The sequence below is a fragment of the Anopheles bellator genome, chromosome 2, assembly GCF_943735745.2.
Source record: "Anopheles bellator chromosome 2, idAnoBellAS_SP24_06.2, whole genome shotgun sequence".
Taxonomy (NCBI): domain Eukaryota; kingdom Metazoa; phylum Arthropoda; class Insecta; order Diptera; family Culicidae; genus Anopheles; species Anopheles bellator.
This window is the reverse complement of record NC_071286.1, coordinates 38,016,042-38,035,680: the sequence shown is the minus strand read 5'-3', so window position 1 is coordinate 38,035,680 and position 19,639 is coordinate 38,016,042. Positions and strand designations below refer to the sequence as shown.

General features: G+C 49.0%; 1 protein-coding gene across 1 annotated transcript in view; it reads right to left on the bottom strand.

Annotated features, from left to right (window-relative positions):
- LOC131207497 (uncharacterized) overlaps nt 1–19,639 on the bottom strand; it is a 140,855-nt gene that overhangs the window by 12,036 nt on the left and 109,180 nt on the right. The window contains exon 8 of the mRNA XM_058200112.1: nt 19,375–19,499. Coding sequence (XP_058056095.1) covers nt 19,375–19,499 — 125 coding nt within the window. The remainder of the gene's footprint in view (nt 1–19,374; nt 19,500–19,639) is intronic.

The window sequence follows — 19,639 nt, the reverse complement described above, 5'->3', positions numbered from 1 at the left end:
AACTATCAGTCATCGTCATGCCCGGGGGAAGGTCCTTCCGGAGGGATTAGGAACGAACGGGGAACGGACGCAATGGTGGCTGATACAGCAAAGCTAGATCCAATAAAACAGCTCTCGACACCCGTACTCCGTTCGTCGTAAGATTGATTGCGGCTTATCAGCGACGAGCGAACGGTAAACATTTGTCGGTGCACCACCTTTCGGTCGATCGACGGAATTCGATTCGGCATTGTAAACACAGTTTGGCAAGATTTTACACCAGTTACAAATGCTCGAAAAAACTGTGATTTATTGGTTCTACAGCGGCAGGGACACCGCGATGAGATTAAGTGGGCCATCAAGATAATGGCTAATAAGATTACCGGTCCAATCGCAAAAGTCGGGGCATTATTTATCGGATTTCCAAAATAAGTAATTATGCTTTAAAGATTTTTAGGTTACAGTTTGGTTAGGGTGAAGAAGAAAGTACTGTTCGTGTTGAACGCAAGCGTGGGGACTCTTCAACGCTTAGCATCGGACCAGGACATATCGTCCAGCGTGGTTTACATTTTACAATCGAATTGTCGGAGCGACAATCATTGTCGGAACACGTGGAACGGAGGTGGAGAAAAAATGTGGGCAACCAACCAACGATGAGTTCATAAGATGTAAATAAGTTCGGCTAATCTCTTGCACGATCGTCGGTGATAATCCGCTTCGTCGACGTGGAAAACACCTTTTTATTTACCGACTTCGAGCGGACAGGGCGCAAAAAAAATCGCTGCTACCGACTTTCTTGTCGGTCCGCTCACCCGGGGCAACGGAAGATTGAAAAGGTATTCACCTCGGCGGTGTGTGGTGCTGGGTCTGAAAGAACAAAAAAATCCATCCGGAGTACGGTTCGAAATTAAAATCCCTCCCGGTTACGGAAGGGCATGTGGAGACTGGTGTGGCCGGATGGAAAGCGCACATCTTCCCCCCAAGGCGCACACAGACACACACTGATACTGCGGGGCGAATAGTCGCTTCCGAAATCCCCAACTTTACGGCCGGTCTCCTGCATCTAATTAAAAGCAACGATGGCCACACGCTGACCCCGGTTCGGGCCCCGCATGTCCTGCGCAACCAGCGAAGCGACTCAAATACACTCCTACCCGGGTTGGAATGGACCAACCAACACAAAAAAAAAACCAAATAAACCGAAGTACAAAACGAAAACAGGATAACTTTCCCTCATTAGCCATTCGCTGACGCCGGAGTCTTGGGCGGAACAGCCGGGCAGGGCGTTCCGTGACGTTTCGCGGCCCAGCGTTCGGAGAAGGTCCAGCACAAGACGAAAAAAGTCCTCACCATTATCTCTTGCACAATCCGTAAGACAATGATATTAGTGGGGCTTTCTTCCTTCTTCCGTCGGCCATCGGATTAGCGTGCAAGTTATGCCATCCGGATCCGGATCCGATCCGTTGCTCGGCGGTACCTCCGTGCGAAGTGTATTGGTCAGTTTATGTGTCGTTATGTTTTATTCGGCCAACATCGGGCGTTGAAGAGACAGAGAGAGATAGAGAGAGAAGCAAAGGAAATGGGACTTCAATTGTAATGATGTCCACTTCAGGCCTCTAGCCGAATTCGAAGAAGTCTTATCTGCTGGAGGAGCCTTTATTCCGGGGGTCCGTTTTGCCAGTAGCTTCCAGATTGTAATCTTTTTCGCAACACCACCCAATCGACGATTCTTTGTTTGTAAGTCAAGCTTTTAATCCAGAATTCGTGGGCGAATCGGGACCCGTCCGGTAAGGACTGTTGAGTGCAGAGATGCTGCTGCGAGTATCAAACGTTCCGAACGCGCTATGCTTTGAAGTGAAATATGCTGCACTTGAATTAGATACCGGGCAATTGTTGCGGAGCAGAAAGATAATTTTTCGTTCTCTTCGATTCTTTAATTCTGACTTTCATTCTGCGGGCGATTTTCCACACTGGCTGGTGAATTTTCACAACACATAAAGTAAATAAATAGAAAATGGGTGCGCGTGCTGTGCTGTATTCGCCTGCGAATCCGCCAGCTCGGTTTGCGGCGCCATTTATCTCAATTTGTTTGATTTCTGCACCTTCGTTTATTTTTAATTAAACAGCAAGGGATCGCCACCGCAGTTAAGCTCCACGGTGGCGACCGGTGGAACACAACACGTTGTTTGTGTTAAACGTGACCAAGAGCGCTCATAACCGATGGTGCTCCTGCTGCTGCCGATGCCCGTTTCCTTGGCTCCGCTGTGAACAATCGCCAGTGGGTCTTGCCTTGGCCAGGAGGAACCATCCCGTAGAGGCGGCGGCGGCTGCCGTCAGGTTTCTTATGCGCAACGTTTCACAAATAAATAAGCTCTTTCGACGGTTCAATTCGCATAACTTTGACCACCCGACCGGGCGGCGAGAGGTAATGGCCGCCCAGGGGCAATGTGCCGCTGAGGCACCAGGGGCCAGCCGGACGCATGTAATTCAATTATCCACTAAATGGAGCTTTGAGGCGTGAAGTGAAGTGCTGGGAATAATTTGTAATCGAATTTCGTGGCGGACGCGGTGGCTACGAAGCGTACCAGGGACACGGTGGAAAACAAACAAGCCGTGTGCGCCGCAACATAGCAACGGAAGGTGGTATCCACCCCCCACCCAGCCCACCGCCAGACGGTGTTCGGCCACTTCCGGTCGGCCAGTTCCGACGAACGTTACCGAATGTCCTAAATCTCACAAACAGACCGACCGGAATTCTAGGAATGTTAAAAATAATGACACCAGACGCGGCAACAACCTCCGTTGCCTCGGTGATACGTGGGGGCAGCTACGAATTCCAGACAAATATCACCACTTAATCCACGTCTACGGCGCTTATCGTTCACGAGCCCACAGGTTTCACAACAAGCATAACAGCGGTCAAATATGGTCAGATTTGCAAAACGTCTGGTCGGATGATGATGATGATTTACTGGTGGGCTGGATTCATGATGGCTTCACTGGTGACGTCATTTTGCTTCGAGAACAGCAATCGAACGGAAAGGAACCAATATCGATAGAAGAGTTTTCAAAAGTAGTAAAATGGATAACGCACTGGAATACTAACAGGTGGCCGAAAGTTTGAAATCGTCTCAAGCTTTATCTATCTAGAGTCAAAGGCAGATTCGAGCTAGGGTGCTAGCAGCCAACAGTTCATTCTACAGCCTGAAGAAACTATTTAGTTCATGTCTCACCGAACAGCTGGGGTTATAAAAAATCTATATATGCTAGGAGGGGTCCAATGAAGAAGTTGTTACAACAGCGAAGCGTACGCACTACGTCGACCTCAAGGTCGTGTAACGTATATGCCGCGCCAGATTCTGGTGAGCTGGGCATGTCATGATCTAAGTCTTATTAGGCCGGTGGGACAGAGTGGGATTACATCGATAGCGACAACCTCGCGAGAAGCGAGTAGATCTCTGTAAACTATCAGATAAATTGATACATTGCAAATAACGTGACTAAGGTCGGTAAAATGTGATAAGAAAGAAACCTAAGAGATGTATGACTTACAAGCAAAAGTGTCAGAAAGATAGCTTTACGTATTCAGAATTACTATTTACATCTCCTCGGATCCTCGGCCATACTGCTACCAAATATGTGAAATCCTCCATGCTCCTTTGATTATTTGATTCTTCGTTTCAATATTTAGTTTATTTGTTTATTTGTTTATAAGTTTATTTTTCAAGAGGTTTTTTGATTTAATTGACAGTTGGCTGTTGCCGTTAGCAGCTACCCGAGTTATGACAGACCTGGCAGACAGTAAAAAATTCAATCGAAAAAGAAAACGAAAAGGCGGTCCAAAATTACCTCTACACCAAAAACCACGTGTACCGAGGGAGAACCGGTGCGCACAAAGCTTCGAAATTACTTTATTTATAATGCATGCTACACCGGAGAGAACGTTGTGGAAACATTTTACGAATTATGCGGGAACGCAGTGTCTCGGTCCCAAAGTTCCCTTCCAGCACCAAGCACAGCCAGCCAATGGCCATTTGCGGCCGTACGCGTGGTGCACTGGACACTGGGCCAGCGTACGTACTACATTAATGGGCGACGGGATGAGAATGAAGTTATTCATAATTTATGAAGTACACACAGAAAAACCATCCCTGTGAACGAGAGCTGTAGTCCAACGGGTCCGGAAGATGGTTCCCGTACTTCCGGTCTCTCATGGTATCGATTAACAGGCTTCGGTTGTTATTAAATGCCTGGGCTACCAGCAATTAACAGTGCTGTGCATACAAATTTTGATTGGTGTCAGCAAAAGTATGAGAAATTATTTGCCAGATTCGTTCGTTGGAAGCTAGTTTTGATTTAAAGTGATGCCACTAAAGTAAGGTTTACCAAACACGTTCTTTGCGCGCAGAGAATTTTTCTATAGCGATTTTAATTTATGTATTATGTTGGGTAGATAATGTATGCGATTGTTAATGAGATACGATCACTATTAATATTAAATTTGTGTGCAACATGCGAAGGTTCAGGAACCGTAATGGGCCAAAAGGGGCAAAAACACACCATTCAAAGAGTGTTGCGGATCGCTTTCGGCACGTGGTTCATAAAAGGACTCATTGGTCGTTATGGCGGAGAAAAAAGGATCTTTATGTTTTTCGTTTTCCCCATGGGTCGGCATTTTCGATCATCAAAGCAAGAATTCGGCGGCATTGGCACCGGGTGGGTCCGCCGAGGGAGACGACCAAACATTCATACGGCGTAGCTATAAATTAGGGGATGACTTTCTTCATTTTCTACATTCTCCATGCTTTCGCGGTCGATGCGCGGATGCCGCGGGATGTTGTGGTAACGGTGTGCCGTATGTCAAAATCGATAACGTGACTCCCTCGAGCGCGACAAACGCGTGACGGGGGTGCTGTGGCCAGTAGACCAGTGCGGCAGAAGGCCGAGACATTAACCAAGACGATCGACGTGTCTTGCATCGACAATGAGCGCCAGCGTCGGGCAGATGATGTATGAAATCGATAATTTCTAATCCCCCCTCGCAAAGAGCCTGCCCCGAAAACGTTGCCGAGAAATAGGTTTTCCTTTCTTGGCGAAACCCAAATGTATAGCTTTTAATGACCTTCCTCACTGTAGGAGCCCCGCCAGGAAGCGAAAGGTAAAAAAAAATAAATTGACTTTTGTGGCGTTGCAGATATTGCAAAAAAATGCACGAAAACCCGGTCGAAGAAATATCACCACAAGGAAACCGGACGTTCCCCGGGGATGATAAATGGATATTGTTGAAGCCGCATTAAAAACATAACACTGTTTATCAACATAATGGGGAAATATGAAACGTTACGCTGACCCACGGACGTTGGACTATTTATTTTGGTGGCGAGGTCCGCTCGGACGACTCCAGCATCTTATTTTTTCCCAACAGAAACGCCGAATAAAAATAGCAAAGGCTAGGAACTTGTGCAGAAAGCGATAAGAAACTGAGGTACCGTTACTACTACTGAGGGCAAAAAATATCGAACTATTTGTTGTACATTGAAAACCTTTCAGCGTTCTTCTAAATCTTTTTGATACCCTTCGAAAGGGTCTTTATGTGATGCGATATATTTATATTGATTTTCAACTCCTTCTTTGATTAGCCTAATACAGGGTTATCCAGTTTGTCGTTTCGAAGTTATAGGAGTGTAAAGCTTTTAGTCGAATGTCTGCCATTTTTGGAAATGAATCGCTTGACAGTAGAACAACGTGTTACAATTATTAAAACTTGGGGTCTTGAGTAACAGCTTGAGTTTTCAGCAAAACCTTTCTTCAGCGACGAGGCACATTTCTCACATGGCATGTTAACAAGCAAAATTGCCGGATCTGTGGCACTAAAAAGGTGATCTTCATTTTCTATTTTATTGCCGCGTTGCTACCACAAGTTGATGTGGTTGGTTGTCAGATACACTATGGGTCTTCAAACTCGACTTGCTTTCAACACATTATTCCATTTGAAGACTCATATTCTAGATAGAGCCTGTCCAGAACATGCATTTTGTAACAGCCTTAAAAATTTCTTCATCGAACGATCAGTATTTTGTTGTTCACAAAAGTGTAACTGTTGCAGAAATTGCCAAGATGTCCCCATCGCAATACTAATGCAACTTAAGTTTGAATGTTCGGTGATTTTTTGCCCACAGTAGTAAATCAAGTTAAGCGCTAAAAGTTTCTTCGGCCCATTTACTTTGTCCAGACCGCAAGTGTATGTGTGCCTATCCTACTCCGCCAACTGGTCCCGCAAAACTAACGATGCCCCGTCTGACAGCACGGAAAGTTGGCTGTCAACAACTTTGGTCCTGGGACCTCCATTCGCGGTCCGCCCAATACTGCACCGCGACGCAACAGGACCTGACGGCTCCTTGTCAAACATTTGTTCCACACTTGTTAATTGTTAATTGTTTTCGGTTGCATCCCCCGCCCTAGTGACGGAAGCGGGACCTGGTGCCTTTTAAGGCTCGCGGGTCGCAGACAAAAAAGAAAATGGGAAATGGGAAAACAAAACATGCTGTTGATCGCTAGCCGTAGCGTAGCCGAGAGGCAACTTGATGCTTACTTACGTATCCCTGTCGCCTCGCCGGCGGAACGGGATCTGGGCGTGAATAAAGACGAGATTGGCACACAAAGCCGAGTGCATACACAATGCCCACGCCCACGTGAGAATGCATGCCCACAATGCACCCGGGGGGCGGACGCACACAAACACACGCAACAACAACAACAAAAAAAGGATGCAAACGAGAGGAGCGACAGCCAACGTTTCTGCCGAGCCACGGCAACGGGCAAAGAGTTCCTTGCCGGGCCATACATTCTTCACCGTAGCGGAAGTCGTCGAGTGCCGTCGGCGAGGTCGAGGATGAAGTTTCGAGACAAAGTGTGAGCCTGCCTGGACGGTACGAGGCGGCGGCGGTGGCATTAGCACCGAGCGACGGCAGCTTACGCCATGCAGGTGTTGAGTGTATTTGCAGTTCTTTGTTGTATTACGGGTTTATTTTTTGTTCCTGTCGCCCTGAAATGAATACCCCACTTGCGTCCTGGTGACCGGAAGTACGTCGGTTACGTACGTATCGGATGGTGGCGCAGATCCTCCCCCAGGAACCAAATCCAGATCCTTACAAAGTTGGGAAGTTGTGGTTTTCGATGCGAAGCGAACAAAAACCGAGACACGGACGGGGCATAAAGACTTCGCTTCGGGCCATAAATATTGTATGATTACTCCGGCTATCGATTCGTCTCCTGGCCCTCAGAGCGACTTGTGGCAGGTGCGTGGCATCGAGAAAACCAAAAAAACCCGGACAGGTGGACGAAGAAAGAATCGACTCGACGACGACGCACTTCCCCTTCAAGTCTCTCCGACGTGGCCGTCAGATATTTAGATCGCTCGCCGGAGTCCGCCTGTCGACGGCTGTGTCCTTTAAGGACGTTTAGAGACGTCCAGTCGCTTTAAAGTTCGAAATATTCAGACACAAAGAACAAGCGCCCGGCGGGTGTTGGGATTTGGTGCCCGAACCCTCCCGAACCGAAGCGGCAATCCGCTAGGGGGCGCCACCATTAATCAGCGGGACACACGGGGTTCCCGAGGGCCGAATTTCGTAATGGAGAAAAAGCGGGAAAGTTTTCATTTCAATTTATGTGACTTTCGCTCCAGTCCAGAGTGCCAGAGTCCACGGCGTCCCATGGGGGATACGACGCCGCTCCCGGCTGCCTCCTGCAGAACCCTGACCTTCTTCTTTCGGCGGGCACGTCGAGAGCGTTCAGGAGGTGGTGCTGTGTTGTGCTGCTATGCCCGGTCCGGTTGGTAATAGCAGCCAGTAAGCATGACGTATACACGTTTGACGGCATGTCAAAAATTTGTCAGTTACGAAACTTTCCTGCGCGACACACACGCATACACACGTTCGCCTTTCCTTTGGGTTTTCCGGCCACGAGTCTGGGTTTTTGACGCAAACAACGCGCCCGAAACGCGATCGTACACCTTTATCATACACATCACTGCCTGCTGCTGCCACGTGGCGTGCGGTTGCCGCCGTTAAGAAGAATCCATTAGACTGGCAGTAGACAGGACGACCGGTGCCGGGCTGTCGGGGAGTGATTGGATTGAAGGAATTAAATTTTCCAACTAACGTCCTATTTGGCACCGCTACCCCAGAGCAGGGCCCTCAGGCTCTCGCTCCTCAGCGTCCCGTAAGCAAAACAAAAATCGGAGCAAATTTTTCAAATTCCAACGACTGGCAGATACCTTTTGCGGTTCTGCGTGCGCCTGTGTGTATGTGGTGCGATTTTTCACAAGGAAAATTAATGGTAATGAAATTTGTTAACGTTCTTCCCACGGTTTCCATGGCAAGGCCGGGCCTTAACTCGGCCGCTCTCGGCAAGACATGGAGACGGGCCCCTTCGCTGCCATATGTAAAACCGGGCAAAGCATACCGATCCGGTATATCGGTAGACGTGGGCATCGGGCTCCACCAGAATTGGTCGTGTTGTCGAAGACTTTCCGTCACCGTATAGGTGGGTGGACTGAAGGACACACCCGCACCGAGAGAGTCAAGCCGAAATGTGTGGTCCTGGGGATTGAGCAAACATTGGCACATATGCTTCACGGAACGACGCACATGGCATGGCACCGGGGCGTGCGTCGCCGTGCGGTAGTAAAGTGTTTAGCCATCAGGGCGATTAAATGATTGTAGCGAAAAATGAAGATTACGTGTTAAAACACTTCGCTTTTCTTTCGGGGCCGGCTTGCCGGATGAGTGATTTGAATCCATTATTTATCTACAATTAGGGCGAAGTGCTGGGCTGGGCTTTAAACGGAGGGAGGACGACGGGTGTAGGGGGTCCGCTTTCCGGCACTGGGGCGATCCGGAGCCGGAGAAGATACATGGCCGAATGGGAAATGGTCGCCAGACGTGAGTTAAATTTATCATGATTCCTTCTCGCCCGCCCGGTGGTTTTGGGGCCGATTTGGATGCGATCCCCAGATATACATAATTAATGAAACTTTGGACATTTTTCACACGAATCCCTTGGCCCAGCGAGGAAGAGTGTGTTGTGTGATAGTCACCAATTTGTTGTGGCCGGTAACGGCTGTTGATTTATTTACCTAGTTTCTACACTTGTGGTAGATTTCGTGCAAACTGCCGTTAGTGTGGAGCAAATTAATAAATTTTGTAAGTTGAAAAAGTAAGCCCAAACGATGACATATAATTGATTTTAGCGTTATACTACTTTTGCTGAACTAGTTTGCGTGAATGTATGTCATAATGAAGCTGAAATGCAGAAAGGTGCATCATCGAATACCTTGCAAAAACGAGTTTCTGTTTGAAGCTACTGTTGGATGGAATTTGATTATCAGCAGGTATGATTTATTGACATTATCGGGCTACCATTGTTCATTTTGATGCCAACTTTTATGGATTACTGATGCACACGTCAATCTATTATTGATGAAGTGGATAGAACTTGATAAAGTATTTGAATAATAAATGCCTACAAACAGCAACGTGCTATTGGTAAAAAAGTTATGATCTGTTGTTAATATGACTTCCATTCCTTCCATTGTCATAGAAAGGACAAAGGACGACCAGTATAATGAATCACCAATTGACAGTAAAAGCATGTTTAACATTATATCCTACGAATAGAGACCGTACATCCAGCTTCACTACTATCACTGTAAAGCAACATACCTGCAATGTGTTTTATGAAACTTTCGACAAAAATTGGAAAAGGTAAACACAAACGGTTGAAAGCTGTACAATGCGGTTTTCTTCAACCTAGCCGCACTAATATGTAAAAAGAATGGTTGCTTCAAAACAAAGAGTTCTCCAAGGGAGTTATGGCCAGCAATAACAAGAACCAAAAAATGGAGAACTAAAACGAGAAGCGATTTGTCGTAGAGGTCGTCGGTCGGAGTGCAATATTTTAACTTTCCGTTCTTGTCCCACCTGCTGGCGAGCTTCAGGAGTGCTAGTCAGCTACTTCAGCGCCACCTAGAAGTCCGGACGTGTTCTGCTGTGCAGGTAGTATAGGTAATCTTGGCCGATTGGCGGGACCTTGCTACCGGAACACGGTGTACCCCGGAATGTTTGTGTTCATTTTGTTGCAGTTTTATATTCATTTTAACTTTTTGATATCTGTTTCACTTTTTGCGGGTCCACGGCTTTTGCACTTGGTATTCCTTGGCAGACACCGAATGTGCATTTTAATAAATAAATACCAACTTCCGTCCGTCGTTGGGTTACCGAGGACGTGAGCAACATTCGCCTGAACAGTGCCTGCGGTGGTCTTGTTCCGGTTGTCTGGCTTTGGTGCAAACCACAGGTGTACCCCGCCGGCTGAAACGGCTACAAAACCCCCGAAGGACTAGGAGGAAAAAACCGCGTCGAACACAAAACCTACCAGACAATGGACTGTGAGGGGAAAGCCTTCGGAAATTGCCAACAGGAAATGGAAGCCACCACATGATGAGAAGTGGCGATGGTTTTTACGATCGTCTGCTGGGAGAGTTCCACTGGCAGCCATTTTAACACGTCGCAGTCTCCTTTCGGGGCCACAGTCTAGCCACCCAAGAGACCCGTGCCGGTTCCGAAGTTAAGGGTGTGAACAGCACCACCCATTCAGCTAATGTGCTGACCGAGCGAGTCTGCTGCTGACCAGGATACTCTCTCCAGTTTCGTGTGCATGTAAAAACAAGGCACGCCCAGCCTCTGTTGGATAAAAACCGACCACCTGGTGCTTTCCAAGTCCATCTTGAAAATGACGTCAAATACCACGGTGGAAGAGAGATCATCATTACGCACCGCCGTTGTAACTGGGCAGCCGATTGGGAAGAAGTCCAGCACACGGTGAGGCCAAAATCGTAGCCAGTAAAAGTGTGAATTACCTGATGCTGTGTATCACACCTTAACCAGTCCGGTGCCCGCCTGGAGTGTCAAAATTAGTTGCCGATTGAGGATGCCAGTCAGCAGTTTTATGGTTCGACGATGCGCTGTGTCCGTAAGTTGTGGACGATTCATAGTACCGCAAAGGTATCTTCTCCAAGCAAATATCAATACCAGCGACTCACGATGAACAGAAAGTCACGCCGTATGCTAGTCGTTAGTGCCCTGTGCTGGGGAAAAACTTTTCTGCCCATACATTGGCCGTGGGTTGCCAATTAAAAAGCAAATATTGGCGATTTGAACATAGTTTTGTTGCGCCGCTTATAAACATCGCCGACGGTAAGAGCCTTTTCACTATCGAACCATGGCCATGGCTTCCGGGAGCGCCTCAGATTCGACATGGTATCCTACTACCCGGAAAATGATAACGATTGCTGGGAAAAGTTAATTGGAATTGCACAACCCCCCGGAGGGACTGCGAGGGCCAACGGTTGCGTCCTGGGGGACTACTGTCCGTCCAGCGGTCCGTAATGTATGTGAGTTCCGCTAGCGTTCGGTGGTGAAACTTTTACAATTAGTATTTATTTTCCATCATCATTCCTCGACTTGTTACGATACGTGACCCTTGCCAAGCCACCGGAATACCAGGCATTCCGCCATCAACAATTGCTCCATCTCGAAGGTTTCGGCAAAAACCAACTCTCCCTCGACGTGTCGTGTCGGGGGTGACCCTAACTATGTTAAGGGGTCAACAGCTAGAGTGTTACCATCGATGGGGCTGTACTGGCTGTTCGGTGTGAATCAAAACTCTCCGGAGTGATGGCGTTAGTGTGGCAGTAAGTTATACTTGTGCTCGGCCACACTAACATTCCAGCTAATCGTGGCTGGAGGCCTTCCCGGCCGTCCGCCCGACGGAGGTAAACACCGACCAACGGTAAGCCATCATAACTAACCGCCTCTGGAGGGTAGTAAATTATCATTTCTGTCCATAAAAGTGGTATGGATGTCTCTGTTTTCTTTGCTTCGCCCGGTCCGGTTGTTGTTCCGGGATATCTCTAGTTTTCCGCCAGGTTCTTCGCACTGTCGACGTGCCACAAAAACCCACACGTACCCACACCACACCCGGAGGATTTTCGGCAAACGAAGGATTTATTTTTCCTCCCAAAACGACGTGCTTCGTGCCGCCAAGTGCGCGGTCGCGTTATCATCTTGTTGCGCTGGCAGGCTCCACCGGTTACGGATTGCCCTCGCAAGAATTCAGGAACGAGAACGCCCGGTCAGGGCAAAGTCAAAGATTGCCATAAATTTGGATGCCGATGCGCGGCGGCCACCGATCATGGCTGGTAATTCGATTGGACTCTTCACGGCCGATGACGTCTTCGTTCTCGTTTCGTTGGCGGCCCCCAAAGAAAACAGAGGAAAGAAAAACCCCAAGCAGCCCAATGGCGGAATGATGACAGTGGCCTTTTTTCACCGCCACCGTCGAGTTGCCCTCGGTGTCGGGCTTTTTATGGGCCCGACACACACAACGCAGTCGATGGATTCCCGTAGATTGCCCGTGGTGGATCCTGATCCCCGGGCCAGCTCGGAGAAGTGTTCCGTTTGTGGTCCGCAAGCAATTTTCGCGCAAAACGCACAACTCCCTCCGGGATGCAGTGGCGGCACCGGGAATCGAACCGGAGCGATGAATTCGTTCATCCCGGAACCGTCCGTGAGCCAAATAAATCACTATCGATCGACACCAGGCGATATCGTCGCGTGGTTCGATCCGTGTTCCCTGGCGAAAACCCCAACGCGTTCCGAAGCGACTCTCTCTTTCTCCGATGACGGATAACGCCGAAGGAAGTGCCAATAAAGTGGAGATATTTTTCGGCGAAAGGATCCCGAGCGTCAGTGGAAATTGATGACGCTGGGACGACGATGATGATGAAGGGCAAACGCAAGCGTAATTTTATTTTTATGGGCACCGCGTGCCAATTGTGGGTTTATTTTCCTTTCATCATCGCGGTCGCGGAGAAAAGCAGAGGCCTGCCAAGCAGCGGGTGGTACATGAATGTAATCACCCTTCCCATTATGCTTAAAGTTCGTTAAGAATTCGGGGGGGGGAGTGGGGGGGGGGCTTAAACAACGACCCCTGTGAGTCCCGGAACTTGATTCATCGCGTCGCGCTTGTTGACTTACGGTTTTATGGAACTTTTGGAATCGGTCCGAAGGTTAGATAAAAGCACAGAACTTGCTTCCTAAAGAATTCCGTCGTCGGTGTGAAGCTTCTGCAGCAGCTTGTAATGGATAACCCTCAGCTGATCCCACCAAATGGGCTAGGAAATCTTCTACAGTAAAAAACGAACCAGGGACAGTTACTAACAATAACGATTGCTGGCTTTCAATAAAAACTAGCACAATCTGGACAAGGCGGCTTAAAAGTTAGTTCATCAACTGATAGTATGATAGATTGTCAATGGAATTGCCAGATATTCTGGGCGATTCCACATAATTTAGCAGTACTTATGAAGCCCTCCTAGCGGTGATACCAATAAAAGAGATGTCCCAAATAATCCATTTCCATTGAGAGCGCTTTCATCGATGGCACCGTTTCGAGTCACGAGTCAGGGCGCACGGGCAAAAGAAGCCGAAGTAATCGCTACACACAATCCACTTACAGAGCGTGGGGATTGTCTCCTGTGTAAAGCGACCCGGGCGGTCTCGATGACGTTCAAAAAGTTTCAATACACTTCGACTACTTACTCGGGAAATAAGTCATCTATCTCTCTTTCTGTGCGCACCCAGGTCCCGGGTCCCCGGGACTCTAATGGTGGATGGATGCAATCGGCTAAAGTTTAGTCGCTTTGAGATTGGATTAAAATTCAATTCTTTCGCCCACCGCCATCGTCGACGTCGTCGTCGGCGTCGGTCTCCGCACAACAAAAAACCTTCCCGGGGGTGAAGTGCCCGGGACCACACACAATATGGCGTACAAGGACAAGGCTGCCGGGGTGCCCTTACACTGCTGACACACCGTAATTGAGAAGGAAATTGCATTTCCCGCTGGCCGAAAGCGGAATTGGGCCAGGGGGCCCGGGGGTTTGTTTTGTTTCTTTGTAGCCGCCCGGCCCGGCCCACGGCCCTTTGGCCGATGAGAGGATATTTGACGTTTGACGATAAAATGGCGCCTGGCCAGGGCGGCAACGCCGACGACGACAGGCGACACAGCAGCAGCAGCAGCAGCAGATGGAGCTTTTCTAGAGTTTTATTGCTTCACCGAGCATTCGGCTTCGATGTTGCCGTTGCCGTCTCCTGCTTCTGGGGGTTGAAAGGTTTCGGAGAGAGAAAAAGGCAGGCAGGAAGAAAATAGATTTTTCTTCGCCCTGACAGGAAAGTGACCAGACACACCAGACCCGGTTTGGGGGCTGCGGGGGGCGGACCGAGACGGGTGCAGCCGAAGGAAATGATTGCACTCTCTTTCGGGAAGGGTATCCTTTGCCCCATCGACCGAGTGCCGCCGGTTCACCCAAGAGATCCAACGGGTTAAATCTGTTCTGTTACCGAAACACTGTTGCCACCGGAACCGGACACCGGTCGAGAAGTTCGGCGTTTCAAGTGCCATTGCCCACCACCTCGCTGGGTTGGGCCATCCGCTGGGATTTGCGCTTTTGCGAGGCGTCCTCCCGAGCGCACGTGACCGCGATTTCAGATTGAGGGCGATATTATTCACCACCAAACCCGGACCGACCGCACTTGGCTTCGTGCTGTATTTGTTGAGGGCGGCGGAAAAGGTCTCGCCCATCTCGGAGTCTTATGTGCCGCTAGACTCAACCCGGACCAAAAAGCCGGATCTCCTCACCAAATTGTTGGGTCGTAAAAATCAAGAACGAAAATATTACGAATCCGATGGCGTGGTTGGCGTCCTGCGGAACACACCTTCGGAGCGATAAATTCCGGTTTAGCGTCGTCGGACAGCGCTGACAAATGTGCCGGATGTTCCGGATGGCATCAGGCGGCCCTCTTGTTCGCGCACTGTTTTGGGTATGTTCGTCGGAACGGTGCGCAAATTGGCACTTTGTAGACCCGCCGCCGGAAACGGACCGGACCCGACGGACGGAAGCATGGGGAGGGCTGCTGCGAGGCGGGTGCTTTATCTTTCACCCCTTTTCACTGAGGCGGGGGCCCGTCAATCCATCCTCGTCATCCGGTGCTGTTTTTCAGCGGTGTAAAAACACTGCATACCTTTCAGGCGCAGCCCTATTCATTTTCATTCATTTCGACAAAGAGTGAGATCCGTGCGGGACGGGCGGGTGAAATAAAACAACAAAGAAACGTAAGGTTTTCATTGTGGAGCACAGGGTTGGGCACAGCAACCGGTACCGTAATTTTCGCCACCACCCCGCCAGAACACGGGGAGCCACGAACAAACAATGCGCGCCGACAGACGAAAGTTAGAAAGTCTTACCAGCCGCGGGAAGGATGATGTACTCAGGGCCCGCGGTGGCCCAGGGCCAGGGCACTTTTTACGTCCTGTCATCTGTTTGCCGGGTGCGCCCGGCCGCCACCCGGCGGGCTACTGATGCTATTAGTGAGCGCACGACACAAAGGAATGGCGACCCATAATTTAGCCAGCAAACTTTCGCTTTCGTTTCAGAACCCGAACACGGACGGGGCCCGGGCGGGTGCTGGTTATGCTGGTCAGGTCAGAGAGGCAGCAGGCAGACCAACGTCGAGGTTGATGTCCTGCGCCTGCCCCTCGGTGGAAGTTCTGACGAAGTTAAACAATAGCATATCTTGCAGGCGCCCGCACACTCCCGGGATGGAAGTGTTCGGGCGTCAAAGTTACTCGCTTATATGCGGCTAATGAGTCCCGGCTAGTTTTGGGGCCGAGGCGCAAAAAAAATACGGACCGTGCCGGCAACAGTTGGCCGGCCGCGAGGACTTCTTTGTCACCCGATGGGCCGATCACCGGGCGAGAACGTGAAGCTGGGGCCAAGCACGCGATCTGACGGACGACGGTGTTGATGCACACGCGAACGTCCAATCGTCGCCGACATCGGTCACACTAAAAACCACCCGGGGGACATCGCGCGGCCAGACGCAAAAAAAAATGACAGAAACAGACGAGAAAAAAAGAAAATACGAACCAAAACAAGGCACCAGTCAAATCGAAACCATCGAAAGCAATGGTGATGGCAAAATTTTTCATCCGAACTCACTCACCGACTCCACTCGAGTCCTCGTCGAGAGGGTTTCACAGATCTCGAGAGTCCCGGGCACACGATGTGCTGGCTGCACATTTGCATTCCGAGTGTTGTTACGCCAGTTGGCGTCCTCCGCGGCGGCGTTGTCGTTGTCTACTGCCAGCTGCTGACAGGGCGCGCCAATGGAACCGACGACCCTCCAGAGTTGGCGGACCGTTCATTTAGGCCACCAACAAAACTACGGCATCGAAGGCTCGAGGCGAAAGCGTTATGATGGTGTCGAAGGATGGCCGCCCCAGCCCGCCGGGGATCAAATAGTAAGAGGACCGACTCGCAGGAGTGCTGCCAAAGCTAACCGTACGGCCCCGAAAAACATTGTCCGAGAGTGTGCCAAGTTCCGCACTGCTTCGTTCAAACAAACACGCTTTGTGTGCTGCTGTGGCAGCCACCCATTTCCAGCGAGTCCATGCATTTCATACTTTATTACCTACCCTGGGGTCCTGGCTCTGTGTGGAAGGAAGTCTTGGCACGGACGTCCAGGATCCGGGAAATCAATGGCGGCTGTTGATTATCGATGCACCGATGGGTTTTCAATGTGACTCAAGAGGCTCCGTTTCGAATCGATGAACCGCGCGTGGCTCGTAGTGCTTCGGCAAAATTGGGACCGTTGTTGTGGCTGTATCTGAGGCTTTCCGGGCTTCCACGTGTTCATTCGGAAGATCCGCCAGCCGGCGGAGTACACTTGAAGCACTCGAGCATTAAAATATTTCGCCGATGAGAGATCGTGCAATCTTTGACGTAGCCCGCATAATCTCCGGATCTCCGGGCTCCGGCGGCCTCACTGTTTTTATAGTTGCGACTTCCAGCGCCATCGATCAAACTTCCTGGGGCCTCCCAGCGGGCGATGAGTGCTCTCGGCGGTAGCCGGCTATCGGGGTGGCAATAAAATTGGATGGTTCCGGCCAACCGATGCCCGGAATCCATATGCCCCCGCCGGATGCCGTTGATGAAACCTTCCGAGCCGGGCCCGCCGGGCAATAAAGTGGGCTCCGTGTCTTCAAGTCGATCGAGCCCAGGGTGGAAAATCTGCGTCAGAAAGCGCATAAAGCACCATCGGTGTGTGGCCTTGCGCGGCCAAACGGCTTACAGACGGCCCCCCTCTTCCTGGCCACCGTGGGAGAAGGCGGGTATTGAAATTTAATGGAACGCTCCTACACCACCCGTGTCTAAGCCAATAATCATAAAACAGAACTTTTGATAGCGGCGCATCCGGGTGGCGGCGTGGAACTTTTGGCCACTGCGGAGAGCGCGGAGATGAGCGCCCATAAAAGTTGATGTGGCCGCTGCTCGCTCCGATCCTGCACACCCCGAGAACGCGCCCAGGCGCGCCCCGCTGACAAGTGTGTTAAATTGGATCTAGATAGGGTGGAATCCATTCCGAGATTTGCCATAGATTAGCCGGCCCCCAATTACGGTGCGCTCTCCCCCCCGACATAATAAAGATCCCCGGAGCAAGTAGCGATTACTTTTCCAAAATCCAAACCCCGGCCCGGTCAGCCAGTGTGCCGTCGTAACATGGTATTGACATCGCCGGGACCATAAATGTACCGGAGGCCGCAGTGTTCTGGACCAGCATAGTAACACATAGATGATGGCGCTGGTCTTATTGCATAAATCGATTTTACAGTTAATATCTTCAACAGAAAGCTGTTACAATTTCATGATTTTCATTATCATTTCATAAGTTGACGAGTTGTTGTGCTGTAGAGCGACACTAATTTTGTTGCGTTCAAAACAATCGATCAAAAATAATTGCGTGTTGTAATTTGTCATTGATTATTGATGGAAAAAATACCAAACGAAGCAATGGCTGGAAATGCGTGGTCATAGAGACAGCGATGATGCAGAACGCAGTGGACAGTTAGGCGGTGGAACACCAGAAAATATAGAAAATATCCACAAAATTCGAAAAAAACGTTTTGAATCATCGAAAAGTGAAGTTGCCTGAGTTAGCAAACGTGATAAATTAGAAGAACATGTTGGTTTTATATTGCATCAGCATTTGACTACAACGACTCTATACAATGATGGTATCGTGTTTGACCCGAAACAAGAACGTGTTGATGATCCTGAGCAGTGTTTAGCCATGTTTAAAAGTAACAAACCGGAATTTTCCGGTGATCCAGCAGCGGAAACATGGAACCCTTACTTCACTCCGGAATCAAAACGAACGAATCTGAGTGGAGAGCAACTTGTGAATCTGGTGGAATACGAGATGTGTTCTAAAATTTTCGCAACTTTTGGATTTCCGCGGGCTACGTATATCAGATCTTCAATTTTTTGGTGGCCTTAGGTTGCCACACATGTCAGTGACTTGTTGTGAAAAGTTCGGCCATATTGAATAATCAGTCAATTTTTAACAGCTGTTTTGCTTAGACGAGATTTGGCTCATCGTCGATTTTTGTGTACTCCAAATGTAATTGACCACAAAACTTGATTGATTGACAAACAAAACTTGACTTGAAACTTGGTAATTTGAGTTTTGGAAAAAGGAAAAAAATAGGAAAAAGTAATAGGGGCCAGATCTGGGGAATAAATTGGATTTGGCATCACTAAAGTGTTGTGTAGGCCAAAAATTCGAGCCGAAACAACGATGTGTGATTAGGACCGCGGCAACCAACTTTGGTTTTCCCACAAATCCGGGCGTTTGTAACTGATTGCTTCAGATTGCAACTGATATACGTAGCCCGCGGAAATTCAAAAGTTGCGAACATTTTTGAACATACCTCCTGTTCATCGATTATATTGAGAAGGGAAACACCATCCACAGTGAATATTATTAGTGTTATTAGAGCACATTTGAAGGCCGAAATTGAAAAGAAACGACCGCATACGGCAAAGAAACCAATCTTGTTTCATAAAGACAACTCACCGTGTCACAAGTCAATCAAAACGATGGCAAAACTACATGAATCGAACTTCAAATTATTCGTAGTTTCATTCATGTAGCTTTCGAACCGCGTATTCGCCTGACATGGCTCCCAGTGGCTGCTGGCAATTAAGCAGGCCGAAAAAATGGCACACCGGTAAGGAATTTCGAAGAAGAGGTTGAATCGTTTATCGCTGAAACTGCGGTCTATTTTGAGGCAAAAGATAAATCGTTCTACAAAAAGGCTACTGAGATGTTAAAGCGGCGCTGGTTTGGTTGTATGTGGCATTTTCTTCTTTAGGACCATCATGTGTTAGTTGCAGTTTTGAACCGATTTGATTAATTTGATGGCACGCGTACTTACTCCATTTTTTTCGCAAACGCCTCCTGCGTTCTTGAGGTCACCGGTCCACGCCAGCCCAAGGGTGCCCATTTCAAAATCCCGGTAGGTGAACATGTACGCCAGACAGAACGCATCGTAGTCTTCCTCTGCAAAGAGAACAGATATTACATCGAGAGAGAGAGAGAGTTAGTAAAACAACGCAAGCCATGACCACGACGGTGTTGACAGTTTCAGTTTGGAGCGAAATCCTTCAGTGTGCTTTAAAATTTACGGTTCAGAAAAATTA